This window comes from Sphaerodactylus townsendi, linkage group LG03 (genome assembly GCF_021028975.2).
Source record: "Sphaerodactylus townsendi isolate TG3544 linkage group LG03, MPM_Stown_v2.3, whole genome shotgun sequence".
Classification (NCBI taxonomy): Eukaryota; Metazoa; Chordata; class Lepidosauria; order Squamata; family Sphaerodactylidae; genus Sphaerodactylus; species Sphaerodactylus townsendi.
Genome location: NC_059427.1, coordinates 171,676,734 through 171,693,611, shown reverse-complemented (window position 1 = coordinate 171,693,611; position 16,878 = coordinate 171,676,734). Strand labels below are relative to the sequence as shown.

The window sequence follows — 16,878 nt, the reverse complement described above, 5'->3', positions numbered from 1 at the left end:
TTTAAACAGGGGGCCAGTTCACTGTCCCTCAGACTGTTGGAGGGCCGGACTAGAAAGAACTATGACCAGCTTCCTTTGCAGAAATGATTGTAGAATGTCTGTCTTCAGCTTTCAGCCTTTCTGGTATGGTCTATGTTCAGAACAGTGACCACAGTATGCCAAGCACAGGGTGGGCGCCACATATTGTTGGGGAGGCTGTGGAATACCTTCCCCGGTAAAAAAAAAAAAATCAGAACTTTCCCAATGAAACATTCCATCTAACCCAGGATCAGGTATCTTCCTGGGTTCTTTCCTCCCTAGCAGCCAGCGAGCGATTCGCCAGCCTGGCTGATGCCAATGGGAGTGAGGCTTAGAACAGAAAGCCTGAGAGCAACACATGGAGTAGCTGAGAGGGAAGGGCGGAGCAGGCGTTGCCACATGTAAGGTTTCCAACTCTGGGTCAGAAAATTCATGGAGATTTGGGGGTGCCATCATGTAATTGCAATCAACAGCCGTTGGGGCCGGTTCCTCCTCTCCCTCGAGCCCCCACTGCACATGAATGGAGCCATCGCCGCCATGCCTGGCGGGCCGGATAAATGCCTTCAGGGGGCCACATTTGGCCCCCGGGCCGTAGTTTGGGGACCCCTGGTTAAAAGGATCAGGCAGAAGGACCACTGAAAGACCACTGCCCAAGGCCTTGGAGAGCTACTGTTAGTTAAAGCTAACAATACTGACTTTTGCTTCTTCCACACTGGGGTGGGGAAAGTTGCATCTGCTGTGGAAGAAAGTGGAGTGGAATGGGGTCGAATGGGGTGGGGTGGGGTGGAGGTCTGTAAGGATGGCAGCCACCTGCCCCATCCATGTACTGCTCACTGCTGTCCTGACCCCTTCTCCTTCATTGTAATAGCACAGAAGTTCAAATGCAAGATTCTTGTTAGATTCTCCCCTGTGGCCTGGTGATGACCCCTTGACACTTGATCCGTGTGCCTTAGCTGTTAAACTAAAAAAGTCCTTCAGAAAGGGGAGGAGGAAATTGGTACTTAGCTCCGCCCTTTCGAAGGCAGAATTTAGCTCCACCCTTTCCCGGGAAATGGACACATGACCAGAGCCACCTCCGTTTCCTTTGGAACCAGATCAAAGGAGGTGTGGGGGGGGGGGTTGCTCTGGGAGCCATACATGTTATGTTTGGAATGAGCACAACACTATGTGGAAGCAATGCCTCTCCAAAAAAACTCACTGCTGTGAAGGAAAGTGGTGCAAATACTCCATGCAGATGGCACCTCTGATAGACCAATGGTCTGACTTGGTATAAGACAGCTGCAAGGAATGTGTCAATTGAATGTCATTTTAGGAAGCCAGAACCCTCAGTTTACAAGACCCGAGCAAAGCTGTTAACCAGAGCTGTAGCGAGGGGGAACTGCACCCGGGGCACGTGTGTGCCCTGCATCCCTTCCACGCCCCCACCCAGCCCCACCCCCGAAATGCCCCTGCCCTTGTCTCGGTGCACGCCTGGTGCAAGACACCCCCCTGTCCCCTGGGTGCTACGCCACTGCTGTTAACAATAGGATGTTTTGGAAGACACTAATTCATAGTGTCACCCTCAGTCGGAAGCAACTTGACAGCACTTAACACTCACAACAACCTTGTAAGCTTCTGTTCTCTTTATCCCTAGACCAGGTCTTTGGCTGCTGCCTGGAAGCTCTGTGCTATCGGGAAGGGGGCACAGTGCCACGTTTTGTCCAACAGTGTGTGGAGGCTGTGGAACAGAGAGGTGAGCGAAGTTGTTCTTTGAGCGTGGCTAAAAGAACTCTTTACCAAGAAGTACCAGCCAGGCTGATGCAATTCCCCAGCCCTGATGGTTCACTCCCATCTACGTCCTGCATAGAATTCACAGTGAGTGCTCTCTCCCTCCCTTTCAGGTCTGGATGCGGATGGTATCTACAGAGTCAACGGCAACTTAGCTGTTATTCAGAAGCTGAGGTTCATAGTTGATCGTGGTGAGTGTTTATAGTGATATCTGGGGAGGAGGAAAGGAAGTTAAGGAAGGAGATATTGAAGCCATCTCTTCTACTTGAAGAGCCGTGTAGCCATCTCTTCTACTACAATGCTAGTAACCACTATGTTGTTTTGCAGAGCGGGCAGTGACATCAGATGGCCGCTACGTTTTCCCAGAGCAGCGTAGCCAAGGTAATCTTGGATGCATCTTGGTACCTTTGTTTCTGTATCATCAAGGTCTCAGAGAAAGCAGGATGGTGCAGAACCTCCAAATGACACTACTGGGCCAGCTGCTATTTCGAATTCAGGAGCAGCATTTGGGGGAACATTTTTGGCTGTAGTGGGGCGGGGGGAGTCCCACTCTGCAGACAGAAATCCCTTTTACCTGTGGAAATCTCTAGTGGATCCAAGTGTCTAAATAGCAAAAGGGTTGCAGCATCAGGTTTTGTTGAAAGATACAGTCCAAGGGCCCAAGCTAACCACCGTTAAGCACTTAGCTACTTGGAAGGTATTTGACTGTGGCTGGATTATAAACCTTGATATTTATATCAACACATAGTGACAGCACCTCTCACACGATCAATCGGGATTACCCAGGTGCAACCCAGTCCATTGTAAACTATCACAACTCTAGGGCTGCCACACAGCAGGAAAGGAAGGAGATGAAAGACAAAAAAGATCAGTGAAGGAACAGGCATCTGGGACCCCTACATCTGAGATTTATTTGTTTATTTGTTTGTTTGTTTGTTTGTTTGCTTGTTTGTTTATTATTTATTTATTTATTTATTTATTTATTTATTTATTTATCGAATTTATATCCCGCCCAACCCCCGAAGGGCTCTGGGCGGCGGACAACACAAAATTCAAATACAATAAGCATAAAAACAATATATAAATTAATCACTAAATAACATATTTAAAATGCAGCAAATTAATACATGATACAGCAATGCCTGCAAAGTCCCTCTTAGACCCTCCCGAGGGGGAAAGAAAAAGAGTGGGTCCTACAGATGGAAAGGACCCTACCTATAAGATGAAAAGGAGGGAGAGGGAGGGGGGGCACTTTCAGCGGCTGGACACCCCAAAAGCCCGGCGGAACAACTCCGTCTTACAGGCCCTGCGGAGATCTTAGAGGTGCCAAGCAAATCCCTGAACTGTGACCTGGCAAGCCTTGGACTAGTTCATTCTAGTGGGGGAATGAGGTTGTGTGTCATTCGTGTGTGTGTGAAATCCTTATCTGATATATGGGTCTGACTTATATTTAGAGGCAAGTCAGTAGCTTACATTTGGACAGGGGTAGCAGTAGATATAAGTCTACTTTAATAAGCTGCTGACACTATCTGAAGATACATATCCAACAGAGTGAACTGTTCCTTTACTACAGGTGCAAATATTCTGTCCCCAAGCATTTCCCCTCTGATTACAATATGCATTGCACCATTGCATTCTTTAAAAGCAATACAGTACGGTAAACCTTTATTAGGCATAAATAGTTCTACATACGGTATGTTCGTATCATAAACGACAATACAGCTATAAAAATCCCAAGACACAAATTTGGGATAAAGTATATGTACAGACTCTCCAGAGATCTATTATAATATCCAAATGTTAATTAAGTCATTTAAGTAACTTTTCGCGTCTATGAAAGGCGGTTTCCGCACAGGGAAACAACAGCGCTCCAGGGATGGGAAAAATATGGTTCCTGGGGCACTGTTCGCACAGGAGGTGCGCCGTACTGGCTCCCCTGAAGTGGCGCAAAGACACCGCTTCTGAAACTCGCTCGGGGGGGCAAGTTTTATGGAATACGCCAGTTGCCACCTGTTGCTGAGCGAACAGCAGCGGGTGGACGCCAGCGTATTCCCATGGTGCTCCCAAACAGCTGCCTACCTTTACCCTGCCTTTTGTCGCTTTGAGGAGGGAAGGGGACACGCCTCCTTGCCTCCGTCGCTTCAGCAGTCGCTCTGGCCAGGGGACGAGTCCCCTTCCCTCCTCAGAGCAACAAAAGGCAGGGAAAAGGTAGGTTGCTGTTCGGGGGGCTGCACAGCTGTGCAGAGCATGCTCCGCCAGCCGCACAGCCTGTGGGGCTGTTCATGCGAACGGCTCCAGGGCTTGCATCGGCATCAATCATGCCGATGCAAGCCTGCAAGCCTGCATGTGCGGAAACCACCACAATGATTTAAGCCTCAGAAACTGCATCTATGTGGTTAAATAATTTGAATAGATCGAGAATCAAGAATCAAGATTCTTGATCCTTTTAAAGCATGCTTTACAACCCCCTCGCACCTTCCAACTGGGATAAAAAGACTCAGATCTGCATTCCTACTCCAGATGAAGGGAGATTTGGCTCTTGAAAGCTCATATCCTGAAACTCATGATGGTGTCTAAGGAATTATTGGACTTGAATGTAACTGTTGAAACTGTCCCTTAATAAATTTGCCTCACCTTTCTTGTATCCCCAGGTATGGGCATCATTTTGGGGGGTGGGGGAGAGACGCTACTTTCCCCCTGTATTTCTATCTACATGTGATTATTGCTTGGGCACTCTTATAAGATTGCATCCTGTTGAAAAGACCCACACATATATGGGTGTGTGCATTGCGGCAGCCTTCCAGCTCTCCCCTCATTTTGCTCCTGGCCCAGAAACAGCATTGGGGGACATTTGGGTCTGCTTTGAGAGTGGGGAAGCAGGGAAGTTGTACTCCCATGCATGGAATTTAGATGGGACCTGCTGATATTTCTGGCCAACTCACAGGTCGCTTCCACATAGCAAAATTATACCTGTGTCCCACTGTTTTTTTTAAAACCTGGGTCTATTTTATCCCGGTTTCTCCCTCCACACGGCTGCCCATTTTTTCCCAGGAACTGAGTTAGGACCGGGAGATAATACTCCAGTACATGCCCACATGTGCAAGGTCCAGCGTTCTGATTAGCTGTTGTTTTGGGGTGAGAAAAATAAACCAGTTCTGCTCCCGTGGTGATTGCATGCCAATGGGGTCACCCCGAGGTTTTTGAAAAGAATTGCCAATTTGGCAATTTTTGAAAATTCCGGGGTAAGGGAAATATTGTGGGGCAACACTGGTGCAGGCCCGCTTCAGCACCGGGAACCGTGCGGAAAGCTTGCACGAACCAGGGTATTTCACTTGCCCATCCTGGGGTATTTGGACTGTGCAGAAATGGCCACAAAATGACAATTATTGCTACAGGCAGCTAAATGGGATGGCTTGCTAGGCATGGATGGAAGCCCCATCCCTGGCACAAATTCTTTTGTTTTAAAACTTAAAAGTCTATGTGACTGATCTGTGTTGATCGCATCGCTAAAGATACTGTGAAAGGGAGAAAAGCAGCCATACGAAATGCCCCTCCCCCCCCCAAAATATACCATTTTTGTCGTGTGCAGTTTAGGGAGCATCTACAATGGCCAGCTAACAACCAAGATGGTGCCAGAGTCTCTCCCCGCTCTTTGAAAATATGTTCCTGAATAGAACAAAGATCCCATTTTGCGTTAGCAATGGTGATTATGGAACCAGAGAGTGACAGCTTTTCTCCAGATAATCAATCTGCTGGGGCCTGATCTATTCTGCATGGTGTCGGTACTGTGTTCAGGGGTCTGGTGTGGCTCCTCAGTTACCTCTGTCCACAGTTACCTCTGTCCTCGTATCTTCGAGACCGCATCACCCCATACGTCCCTAGGCGGCCTCTCCAATCGGCGGAGGCCAATCTACTGGTTGTCCCTGGCCCCTCGACGATGCGGCTGGCCTCCACGCGGGCCAGGGCCTTTACAACCCTGGCCCTGGCCTGGTGGAACGCTCTTCCTCCGGCTGTCCGGGCCCTGCGGGACCTTGGGGAGTTCCGCAGGGCCTGTAAGACGGAGCTGTTCCGCCGGGCCTTTGGAGGATCCAGCCACTAATAGTGCCCCATCATTGGCCCTTAACATCTGGGCCGCTAATCCATCATTGAGACTCGCCATGCCTCCCTTTATCATGGGGAGGGAGGGACTTTATGTTATTGGAACGCTGGATGCCACCCTACATCTTGAATTTTAATTTTAATTTAAACCTGGGCCTATATTTGGTAAATGCATTGGGAGATTTTATCGCTGCTTTTAAATGTTATTTTAAATGTTATTTAATTATACTGTTTTACATGTTGTACACCGCCCAGAGCCCTTCGGGGATGGGGCGGTATAAAAATCTAATAAAATAATAATAATAATAATAAATAATAAATAATAATAATAATTGACTCTATTGATTCTCCCTCCTCAGAGGACAAGTTGCGTCTGAGTGACCCTCAGTGGGACGACGTGCATGTGATAACCGGGGCACTAAAGCTTTTCTTCCGGGAGCTGCCTGAACCTGTGGTACCTTTCAGCCTCTTCAATGAATTCATAGCTGCCGTCAGTAAGTGCCTTTCCTGTTCCTTTTCCTTTGTTATGACCGGTGTGGGCTATCTGGGGTTTAATGCTGAGCCAGCCTTGAAAGGCACTCCGTTTCAGCTCAGGAACATCATGCTAATTGGATATAAATAAATTTGCATTCATTTTTCCTGTAGGAGAAAAAGGATGTCCTGGAAACACTCTTAGCACCTTTTCAGAGGCTACTGAATCCTAGTGCATGAGGCCAGAATAGGAGAGAGAAGAAGAAGAGTTGGATTTATATCCCCACTTTCTCTCCTTTAAGGAGACTCAAAGCGGCTTACAATCTCCTTGCCCTTCCCCCCTCCCAACAAACACCCTTTGAGGTAGGTGGGGCTGCGAGAGCTCCGAAAAGCTGTGACTAGCCCAAGGTCACCCAGCTGGTGTCTGTGGGAGTGCACAAGGTAATCTAGTTCACCAGATAAGCCTCCACAGCTCAAATGCCAGAGCGGGGAATCAAACCCAATTCTCCAGAGTAGAGTACACACACTCTTAACCACTACGCCACTGCTGCTCCAAGGCCATAGAAGAGGCCACAGAAGAGCATCTGCTTGGCATGCGGAGGGGCCCAGGTTCAATCCCTAGCATCTCCAGTTAAAAGGATCACAAACACAGGGAAAGATCTCTATCACCTGAGATTCTGGGGAGCCGTTGCTACCGTAGTCAAAGCAAATCATACTAAGTGGGATGGATCAATGATTTGATTCGATATAAGGCATCTTCATGTGTTCATAGGTATTTAATTTTTTTCAACTGCATTTTAATAATAATTAATGCATCAGTTCCGACTCATGGCAACCCCCTAAGGCCGTGGTGGCGAACCTTTGGCACTCCAGATGTTATGGACTACAATTCCCATCAGCCCCTGCCAATTGGCCATGCTGGCAGGGGCTGATGGGAATTGTAGTCCATAACATCTGGAGTGCCAAAGGTTCGCCACCACGGCCCTAAGGTTTTCAGGGCACGAAATGCGCAGGTTTGCCATTGCTTTCTTGAGCATAGCAATCTTTGTCCTCTTGGGTGGTCTCCCATCCAGGACTAACCAGGACCGACCCTGCTTAGCTTCCAAGCTCTAGTCAGTCTGGGCTATTCGGGCTGGCAGCTAAATATCACCAGGAAGAACTTGTGTTAATATGACAGTCATCCATTTCTCTCCAATCTGCTGCTTGGCCCTTGCTGAAGTAGCAAAGCCGGGCTCACACCATTGGTTAGCAACTCACTTGTAAGCCATCTTAATCTGAGTGGCCCTAAAACATGAATGTCCCTTTGCATATTCTGAAAATGGTTTTCTTTGCAGCTGGGTTCTATCTATTCCACAAGATGAGCTGCAGGTGGAAAGACAGAAGCCCAGCCAACTGCTCCTTTGGGAACTGGCAATGTCCATGTAAGGGAGCATAATAACGTTCAGGCTGCTATGCTGCATCAGACAAGCAGTCCATTGGATCCAGTTTATGGTTATCACAACCAGATGCTCCTGAATACCTACAAGAAGAACATGGCGTCCAGCACTTCCTCTGGCTGTAGCCCCAGGGCAACTAGCAGAGGAAATGCTGATACCAGCTATAAGCACAATGTTGGGATAAGTGCTCCTGGTAGTTGGAGATTACCCCTTATCGTAGTTAGCAGAGCGGCACGGTGGCTAGAACACAGCAGAAGCCTTACCTCGTGTGTGTGCATGTGTGTGATGGATCCTAATGTGCGGCAAGCTTACACAAAAGAAAGTCGGAGTCAGTTGTAGTTTCTAATCTAATAAAAAGAGTATTTATTAGTGAACTCCATTCTGGATAGAAAGGTAGGTAGGTAGAGTCACTATGCCAGTGATGGCGAACCTTTTTGAGACCGAGTGCCCAAACTGCAACCCAAAACCCGCTTATTTATCACAAAGTGCCAACATGGCAATTTAACCTGAATACTGAGGTTTTAGTATAGAAAAAATGGTTGGCTCCAAGGCACACGTCACTCGGGAGTAAGCTTGGCGGTAGTCGGTGGCTTTGCTTTGAAGCAACTGTGCAATGCTTCGAACGGGTGAATCATGACCCTAGGAGGGTTTACTCAGAAGCAAACCCCACTGCCAGCAACCGAGCTTACACGCTTTCGTTCTTCCCATGAAAATCAGTGGGGTTTAAGAGCGCTTAACAGGGTTACCTACACTGCTTCCCCAAAACTAGGTCTTAGGTTTAATGCTAATAATCTCCCTGAAATAATTACACTGTTATCACATGACGAACTCTGTGCACGCGTGCCCACAGAGAGGGCTCTGAGTGCCACCTCTGGCACCCGTGCCATAGGTTCGCCACCACTGCACTATGCTATCCTAATCTAGCTGGATGGAAATGGATGCGAGGAGCATCCATCCTCTCTCTAGGCATGGTAGGAATAAGTATGGAGAAAGAGTCGAGGAAGAAGCCGGAAGGAAGGAAGTCCCTGAGAGTATCAGTCTAACATCAAAGGGATAGAACCAGCATGATAGAGTAAAGGTGTCAAATCCCTAGGTCCCTATCTAGCCACTAGCTCTCTAGTAAAACCCCCTCTGTAGGTTGAGGCAGGAAACAGCGTAAAGTCCTTCACTTCCAACACCCCCTCTCGATGTTTCTTGACTCAGGTAGTCAGGCTTATCTTGCTTCTAAACTTCTCAAAAGCAGGTTTCGGTCGGGGTTTAGTGAAAAGATCTGCAAGCATCTCAGTGGTGTTGCAGCGAGCAGAAGGATGCAAGTTCAGCACATCGACGTGAAGACTGCTTTTTTTTTATCCCAACACGCAAAACTAGATTTGAGTTTGGATCCATAATGAAATAGCTGGAAGTCACCACATATGTAGTGATGTGCTGAAAATATTTTTAAAAATCATAGTGGGAGAGAGGGGATTGGATTTTGTTTGTGTTGTCTACATGTGTAAAATAAATTTTAAAAAATTGATGATGATGATGATGATGATGATGATGATGATGATGATGATGATGATGGAGTCCAGCTTGCCCTCCGGCTGTTGCCTTGCAGCAACTAGTATCCAGAGACACATTGTCTCTGAGCACAACCTCATGCTTTCCGACTATGCAAATTCTAGGTGGCTGAAACTAGTTGAGGGAAAAATCAACACTCTTGGCTTTTCATTAGAGTCGTTAGTCCCTCTTTCCCTATCAGAAGCATATAGCTGCTTGAAAACTAAGCTATTAGAACAAGAGTATCGGGATATGATAACAGCTGCGAGGAAAACGTGTTCCCCCCTGACCCTGCTTATTCCAATTGAACAAGGACACATGGCCAATTATTTACAGTGGATCACCAACCCTAAATTAAGAAGAGCTTTAACACTGGCCAGATTCAATCTAATGCCTTCTATGCTGCTCTATGGCAGATATCAACAAATTGATAAACAGAGGAGGCTATGTCCATGCAATATGGGTCAGGTGGAGACACCTCATCATACCCCTCTTCACATTGTGTAAGGTTTTGCAAAAATCAGAATGTCACAATCTGCACTTATCCCATTTCTGTATAACAATCTAACTGATGCTCTTAAGATACCTATGCTTTTGAACAACATGGATCCCACAGGGTGTGAGAATCTAGCAAAATTTCTGCTAACAATAATAGACGTAAGTCTAGATGAATACCAACCAATGTCTATGTATTATGACCACATATAGCCAGCAGTAATCTTTCTAGCTTCTGTCAGTATCCGATGACGTTTAAGTGAGTTAACTTAGCTGAAGGAATGTCCTATAGTTACAGAAGGACCATGTATATATTTTAGTATTTAGTATTTTAGTACCAGTGTCTCTGAGCACAGAGGCCCCATTTATGCATCTTCCTCGATTAATTCAACCAATCCCCTCTGAAAGCCTCTCTAAGCTAGTGGGCACGGCTGCATCTTGTGAATTCCATCTGTTGATTATCAGAGGTGGAGCTTCCATGGGGCCACCTGGGGACAAATGCCCTGGACGGCCACCGCTCGGTCACGTGGGGGCAGAAAATTGCCCCCCCCGCCCCTCCTCCTTCCCCCTGGAGATGACCTGGTCTGTGCACTGAGGTGGAGCCATGAGGGAAAAGAGGGTGGCCCCGCTGCAGACCATGCCCTCCAGGGGAGCCGAGGCAGGGGAGGGCTGGGCCCTGGTGCAGGGGTGGGCCCCACAGCTACCCATGGAGTAAGAAGGTAGCCGGTCTGCCGGAGAAGCAGCCAAGTCCAGCCTGGCACTTTGCTGCTTAGCAGGGAGGTTCTTGGCGGGGGCCACGCCTGGCTCCCCCCAGCCCTGCACAGTCCATCAAGGCCCTGCCAGGCCTGGCCCGGCCCGGCCAGGCTGCCTGGGACCACTGCCACTGGCTAAGGTAAGTGGGGCACGGGAAGCGGGGTGGGCGTGTGGGGTGGGGGGCACCCGGAGCAGGTGTTGCTCCGGCTGCCATTTCTCTCCCTCTGCCTCTGTTGATTATGTACTGTGTGAAGAAGAAGTGCTTTCTTTGGTCTGTCCTGACTCTGCTGCCCATCAACTTCTTCCTGCCCTCCCTGCAACTAAACAACCCTTGTTGCATGTCTCTCTATGCAGAGTTGTCTGACTCCAAGGAAAAAGCATCCAAGCTGGCGGAGCTGGTCCAGACTCTCCCCCGACCCAACCGGAACACCCTCCATTATTTGCTGGAGCATCTCCGCAAGTAAGAGATTCATGATACCTGTTTTCTTACTTTTTATCTGTTGCTGGCGTATGCGGCGTTTGTTGCTAATATTACAGCTCACCTGTCAACTGTATTCATCTGATTAGCATGCTTCCTGCTGTCTAGTTTTTGCAACTGGATTTGCTTTTCAAGCATATATGGAGTTTTGCTACTCTAAAAATAGTAGCATTTGGCCATTAGAGCTGCATGACGCGTTGTTGTAGGGGGGCACACATTCCAATTCTTGGAGTCTAAATATCAAAATATATTTCTAGGCTGTAGATAAAAGGAAATGTTAAGGTTTCAAAGATTCTTTATTGTGATAAATCAGGGAATGTTTTTAACCATGCCCATTCAGTCTCTGTTTAAAACCTCCAAAGAAGGAGACTCCACCACTCTCCGAGGCAGTGAATTCCACTAACAGCTCTGACAGTCAGAAAGTTCCTCCTAATGTTTAGGTGGAATCTCTTTTCCTGCACCTTGAATGCATTACTTCATGTCCTAGACTCTGAGGCCGCAGAAGACAAGCTTGCTCCCTCTTCAACATGGCATCCCTTCAGATATTTAAACACAGATTGCCACTTGCTCAGCTTCTGGGATCCGTACCACTTAAAAGTAAAATCCAGATTCCCCCAGGGCAGTGATAGCGAGCCTTTTCGAGACGAGTGCCCAAATTGCAACCCAAAACACACCTATTTATCGCAAAGTGCCAACAAGGCAATTTAACCTGAATACTGAGGTTTTAGTTTAGAAAAAACAGCTGGCTCCAAGGTGTGCGTTACTCGGGAGTAAGCTTGGTGGTAGTCGGTGGCTTTGCTTTGAAGCAACCATGCAACTCTTCCAACAGGTGAATCACAACCTAGGAGGGTTTACTCAGGTAAAGGATTGTGTTTTAGTTCTTCGCATGAAAATCAGTGAGGTTTAGCAGCGTTTAACAGGATTACCTACACTGCTTCCCCAGAGCTAGGTCTTAGGTTTAATGCTAATACTCGAGCCCAGTGGCCCAGGCCAGCCTAGATGTGTGTGTGGAGGGGCACTCTGTTTGCGAGTGCCCACAGAGAGGGCTCTGAGTGCCACCTCTGGCACCCGTGCCATAGGTTCGCCATCACTGCCCCAGGGGGACCCAGAGCAGCTTACAACATTGCTCTTTCCTCCTGTTTTATCCTCACAACAACAACCTGAGAGAATGTGGCTGGCCCAAGATCACCAAGCCAACTTCTGTGGCAGAGCAGTGATCCACAGCTAGGATTCCAAGATTCTAGGCCCACACCCTAACCACTACACCACACTGGCAGAAGTGGAGGATGACAAAGGGAGATGTTTCTATTCACTTCTATTCTATTGGCTTCCTTCAGAGTGATGGAGCACTCCGATGCCAACCGGATGACCACGCAGAACATCGGCATCGTCTTTGGACCAACGCTGCTGCGACACGAAGGGGACGTGGCCAGCCTCGTGGAGGACATGGTGTACCAGAACCAAGTGGTTGAGGTGCTCCTGACTGAATTCCCTTGCATCTTTGCGGACTCGGGCACTGAATGACCTTCCAGTCTTTGCGGCCTCCCTGATGTTTGTATCCTAAAGGTACTCTGGATCACAGAGACTGAAGTCTTGGAGCAAGTGTTGACTCTACCAAGCACTTTGCCATCCCCACCAGCCCAGCTCGGCATCTGTGATTCGGGCTATGGGACAGAATGTGGCTTTGCGCTACTGCCGTGTGATCCTTCAGGATCTTTAGGCTGAGTCCCTTAGAAGCTGAGTTCCCCTGGAAAAGAGGGCTCTCAAACTTCATCTGCCCCCTCTGACTCGAGCACTATTGATTTCAGCTTCTCCACGTGCAGCTAAAGAAGGAGGCACGAAGGGATGGGCTGAGTCCTGTACAGTCCCTGAGGTGCGGATGCTGTTGCTAAGCAACACTGTGGAAACACAGAGAGGCCTATCAATGGAACTCTATTTCCCCAATACCCTCCACCAACCTTGCCAGGAAGGTCCCCAACATTTCTAGCTCTCAAGAAATTTTGCCCACCCATACTTGAAGCCTGTTTTTGATGGCTCACAAACATCTTTGGAAGAAAAAGAGAGCCCATTTACTCTTAGTTGACAGACACTTTCCTTGAGACAGTTTTTACTCGCTAGCAGTGACCTATTACATAAGCCTGCTATCATTCAGCATGAAGCTAGGGAAAATTGAGCCCTGACAAAATCTGAGTTTCTTTGCTCGCATATGGGCAGTGCCCCTCCCCCTTCCCCACCATGACCAAACACCATCACATTCTAAAAAATGCCCCAACACAAGAATCTGAACACACCCCGTGCTCCCCAGTTTAAACAACATAGAAAGGGAAGCTATTTTGATATCTACCCTGAAACAGCATCACTTTCAATGTTGTTTAAACTAGAGAGCCCAGAGTCTCTCTAGTTTAAACAACATTGAAAGTGATGCTGTTTCAGGGTAGATTTCCCACCCATCCACCCCAAACAGCACCATTGTCAAAGTTGGTTGTTGTGGGTTTTCTAAGCTGCATCCGGCTGTGGTCTGGTAGATCTTGTGGCTGGTATCTTCAGAGGTGTATCACAGAGAGAAGTCTGTTATACACTGTGTCCAGACTTCTCTTATAACAGACTTCTCCCTGTGATACACCTCTGAAGATGCCAGCCACAGAGGCAGGTGAAACGTTAGGAACAAGATCTACCAGACCATGGCCACACAGCCTGTAAAACCCACAACAATTAGTTGAATCTGGTTGTGAAAGCCTTCAACAATACTTTCAATGTTTTTTTAATTTGAGCTCCAGATTCTCCCTTTAAATCCACTCCAAAGGGGGGGGATTTAAAGAGGGAATCCGGGGGAACTGGGAGGGTGCTTGTCAGGAGAGCAATGTTTAAGATAACAGTACCAAAATTTTAGGCTATCTTTAGGAGACTATCCTGATTATACCACCCAGGTTTAGTGAAGTTTGGTTCAGGGGGTCCAAAGTTATGGACCTTCAAAAGGGGAGCCCCATCTACCATTAGCTCCCATTGGAAACAATGGGGATGGGGCACTCCTTTTGGGGGTCCATAACTTTGGACCCCCTGAACCAACCTTCACCAAACCTGGGTGGTATCAGAAGGAGACTATCCTTATGATACCACCTAGGTTTAGTGAAGTTTGATTCAGAGGGTCCAAAGTTATGGACCCTCAAAATGATAGCCCCATCTGCTATTAGCTCCCATTGGAAACAATGGAGGATGGGGTCACCCCCTTTGGGGGTCCATATCATTGGACCCCCTGAACCAAACTTCACCAAACTTGGCTGATATCATCAGGAGAGTCACCTGACGATAGCCTGAAATTTTGGTGCCACTAGCCTAAAAACTGTGCCTCCTGCAGACCAAAATTGGAAAAAACAGTAAAAAATACAGAAAGCTTCAAACGAACCTGCAATTTTTGCGCCCACCACAAGGTGGCGCCCGGGGCGCTTGTCCCCGGATGTCCCCATGGTAGCTACGCCTGTGCATTCGTCTGGACCAGGGGTCCCCAAACTACGGCCCGGGGGCCAAATGTGGCCCCCTGAAGGCATTTATCCGGCCCGCCAGGCATGGCGGCAATGGCTCCATTCATGTGCAGTGGGGGCTTGAGGAAGAGGAGGAACCGGCCCCAAAGGCTGTTGATTGCAGTTACATGATGGCACCCCCAAATCTCCACGAATTTTCTGACCCAGAGTTGGAAACCTTACATGTGGCAACGCCTGCTCCGCCCTTCCCTCTCAGCTACTCCATGTGTTGCTCTCAGGCTTTCTGTTCCGCCTCACTCCCATTGGCATCAGCCAGGCTGGCGAATCGCTCGCTGGCTGCTAGGGAGGAAAGAACCCAGGAAGATACCTGATGCTGGGTTAGATGGAATGCTTCATTGGGAAAGTTCTGCTTTTTTTTTTACAGGGGAAGGTATTCCACAGCCTCCCCAACAATATTTGGAGCCCACCCTGTACTTGACATACTTTGGTCACTGTTCTAAAAATAGACCATGACAGAAAGGCTGAAAGGTGAAATCAAGCATTTTACAATCATTTGTGCATAGGAATTTGTTCATAGTTTTTTTTAGTCTGGCCCTCCAACAGTCTGAGGGACAGTGAACTGGCCCCCTGTTTAAAAAGTTTGGGGACCCCTGGTCTGGACATTTTGCCAAGCCACTCCTTATTGCCCTCGGCTTGAAAGAAGAGTTGTTTTTTACACCCTGCTTTTTTCTACCTTCAGGGGATTCAAAGTGGTTTATAATGGCCATCCCTGACACACAACAGATACCTTGTGAGGTAGGTGAGGCTGAGAGAATTCTGAGAGGAATTGTTGTGACTGGCCCAAGGTCACCCAGCAGGATTCGTGTGGAGGAGTGGAGAATTGAACCCACATTAGAGTCTGCCACTCTTAACCACTACACCACTCTGACGGTAAGGCAGAGCAGCAGTGGCATAGGAGGTTAAGGAGCAGCAGTGGCATAGGAGGTTAAGAGCTCGTGTATCTAATCTGGAGGAACCGGGTTTGATTCCCAGCTCTGCCGCCTGAGCTGTGGAGGCTTATCTGGGGAATTCAGATTAGCCTGTACACTCCCGCACATGCCAGCTGGGTGACCTTGGGCTAGTCACAGCTTCCTGGAGCTCTCTCAGCCCCACCTACCTCACAGGGTGTTTGTTGTGAGGGGGGAAGGGCAAGGAGATTGTAAGCCCCTTTGAGTCTCCTGCAGGAGAGAAAGGGGGGATATAAATCCAAACTCTTCTTCTTCCATTTATCTCCTGGTCCAAACTGGGAGTTAGAAGGCTGTTAGCCTGAGGGGATTTCCTTGTTCCTCCTCTGTTGATCACTTGGACATCTGGGAGGCCTTGAGGGATTCAGATTTCCAGTTTCTCATCTCTCTCTCTCTCAGAGCCTGATGTGCCAGGCTGCCTTGCTCTGGTTTTATACCCTTCTATACCAGTCTACAGGTTCATGATTGTGGCCTTGAAATCATTAAGTTGGAAATGTTTTATTGGGCATGGCTTAGGTCCGTGGTGGCGAACCTTTGGCACTCCAGTTGTTATGAACTACAATTCCCATCAGCCCTGCCAGCATGGCCAATTGTAGGGGCTGATGGGAATTGTAGTCCATAACATCTGGAGTGCCAAAGGTTCACCACCACTGGCTTAGGTTCATATTTCTGTCTTAAGAGGGCTCTTGTCTCTTTATGGCATCGCAGTGCCTAGATTTTCTCAGGAGCCCTGGCATTTCAGGAGAGGTTTGAACACAATGAAGATGGTTGGTGTGGGTTTTCCGGGTCTTCGTGGCCGTGGTCTGGTAGATCTTGTTCCTAACGTTTCGCCCGCATCTGTGGCCGGCATCTTCAGAGATGTATCACAGAGAGAGCTTTTATCTGTGATTCACCTCTGAAGATGCCGGCCACAGATGCAGGCAAAACGTTAGGAACAAGATCCACCAGACCACGGCCACACAGCCCGGAAAACCCACCACAACCAGTTGAATCCGGCCGTGAAAACCTTCGACAATACAATGAGGATGCCTGGTAACTGTTTTCCAGCCATCAGTGGGCAAGGCTTCAGTGACCTCCATAGCTCCTAGCTCAGAGCTCTCTAGTAAGTAGCTTGTGAGTTATAAGCAGCTTGTACACCTCCTAGAAAAAGACTGCAAAAAGGTATGCTCTGTTCTTTTTCTCCTACAGCTTTTATGTTACGGGATTTTCCTCTGTGCTGCTTAGCTGGTAGCTTCATTTCTGGTGCTCTTCCCATTCTACACTCTGCTTCTAGGACAAAAGAAAACTTGGTAATGTGCTAGGGGTGGGGTTAGGGAAGTAGCTCAGGATATTTTATTCAT

The 16,878-nt window shown here is 48.1% G+C and overlaps 1 protein-coding gene across 1 annotated transcript; it reads left to right on the top strand.

Annotated features, from left to right (window-relative positions):
- The first annotated feature begins 83 nt into the window (after positions 1-83).
- LOC125428028 (rho GTPase-activating protein 9-like) lies at positions 84-13,200 on the top strand. Its single transcript, XM_048487603.1, has 7 exons — positions 84-153; positions 1,652-1,750; positions 1,899-1,976; positions 2,113-2,166; positions 6,243-6,377; positions 10,932-11,037; positions 12,393-13,200. Exons 1-7 carry the CDS (start codon positions 84-86, stop codon positions 12,577-12,579), a joined length of 729 nt encoding a protein of 242 aa, XP_048343560.1. The 3' UTR covers positions 12,580-13,200.
- Positions 13,201-16,878: the final 3,678 nt, after the last annotated feature.

Coding starts and splice junctions, on each gene's coding strand:
- LOC125428028 (XM_048487603.1), top strand. CDS start 84: ATGATTGTAGAATGTCTGTCTTCAGCTTTCAGCCTTTCTGGTATGGTC. Junction 1,751..1,898: donor GGAGGCTGTGGAACAGAGAG/GTGAGCGAAGTT, acceptor CCTCCCTTTCAG/GTCTGGATGCGGATGGTATC. Junction 11,038..12,392: donor TTGCTGGAGCATCTCCGCAA/GTAAGAGATTCA, acceptor GGCTTCCTTCAG/AGTGATGGAGCACTCCGATG.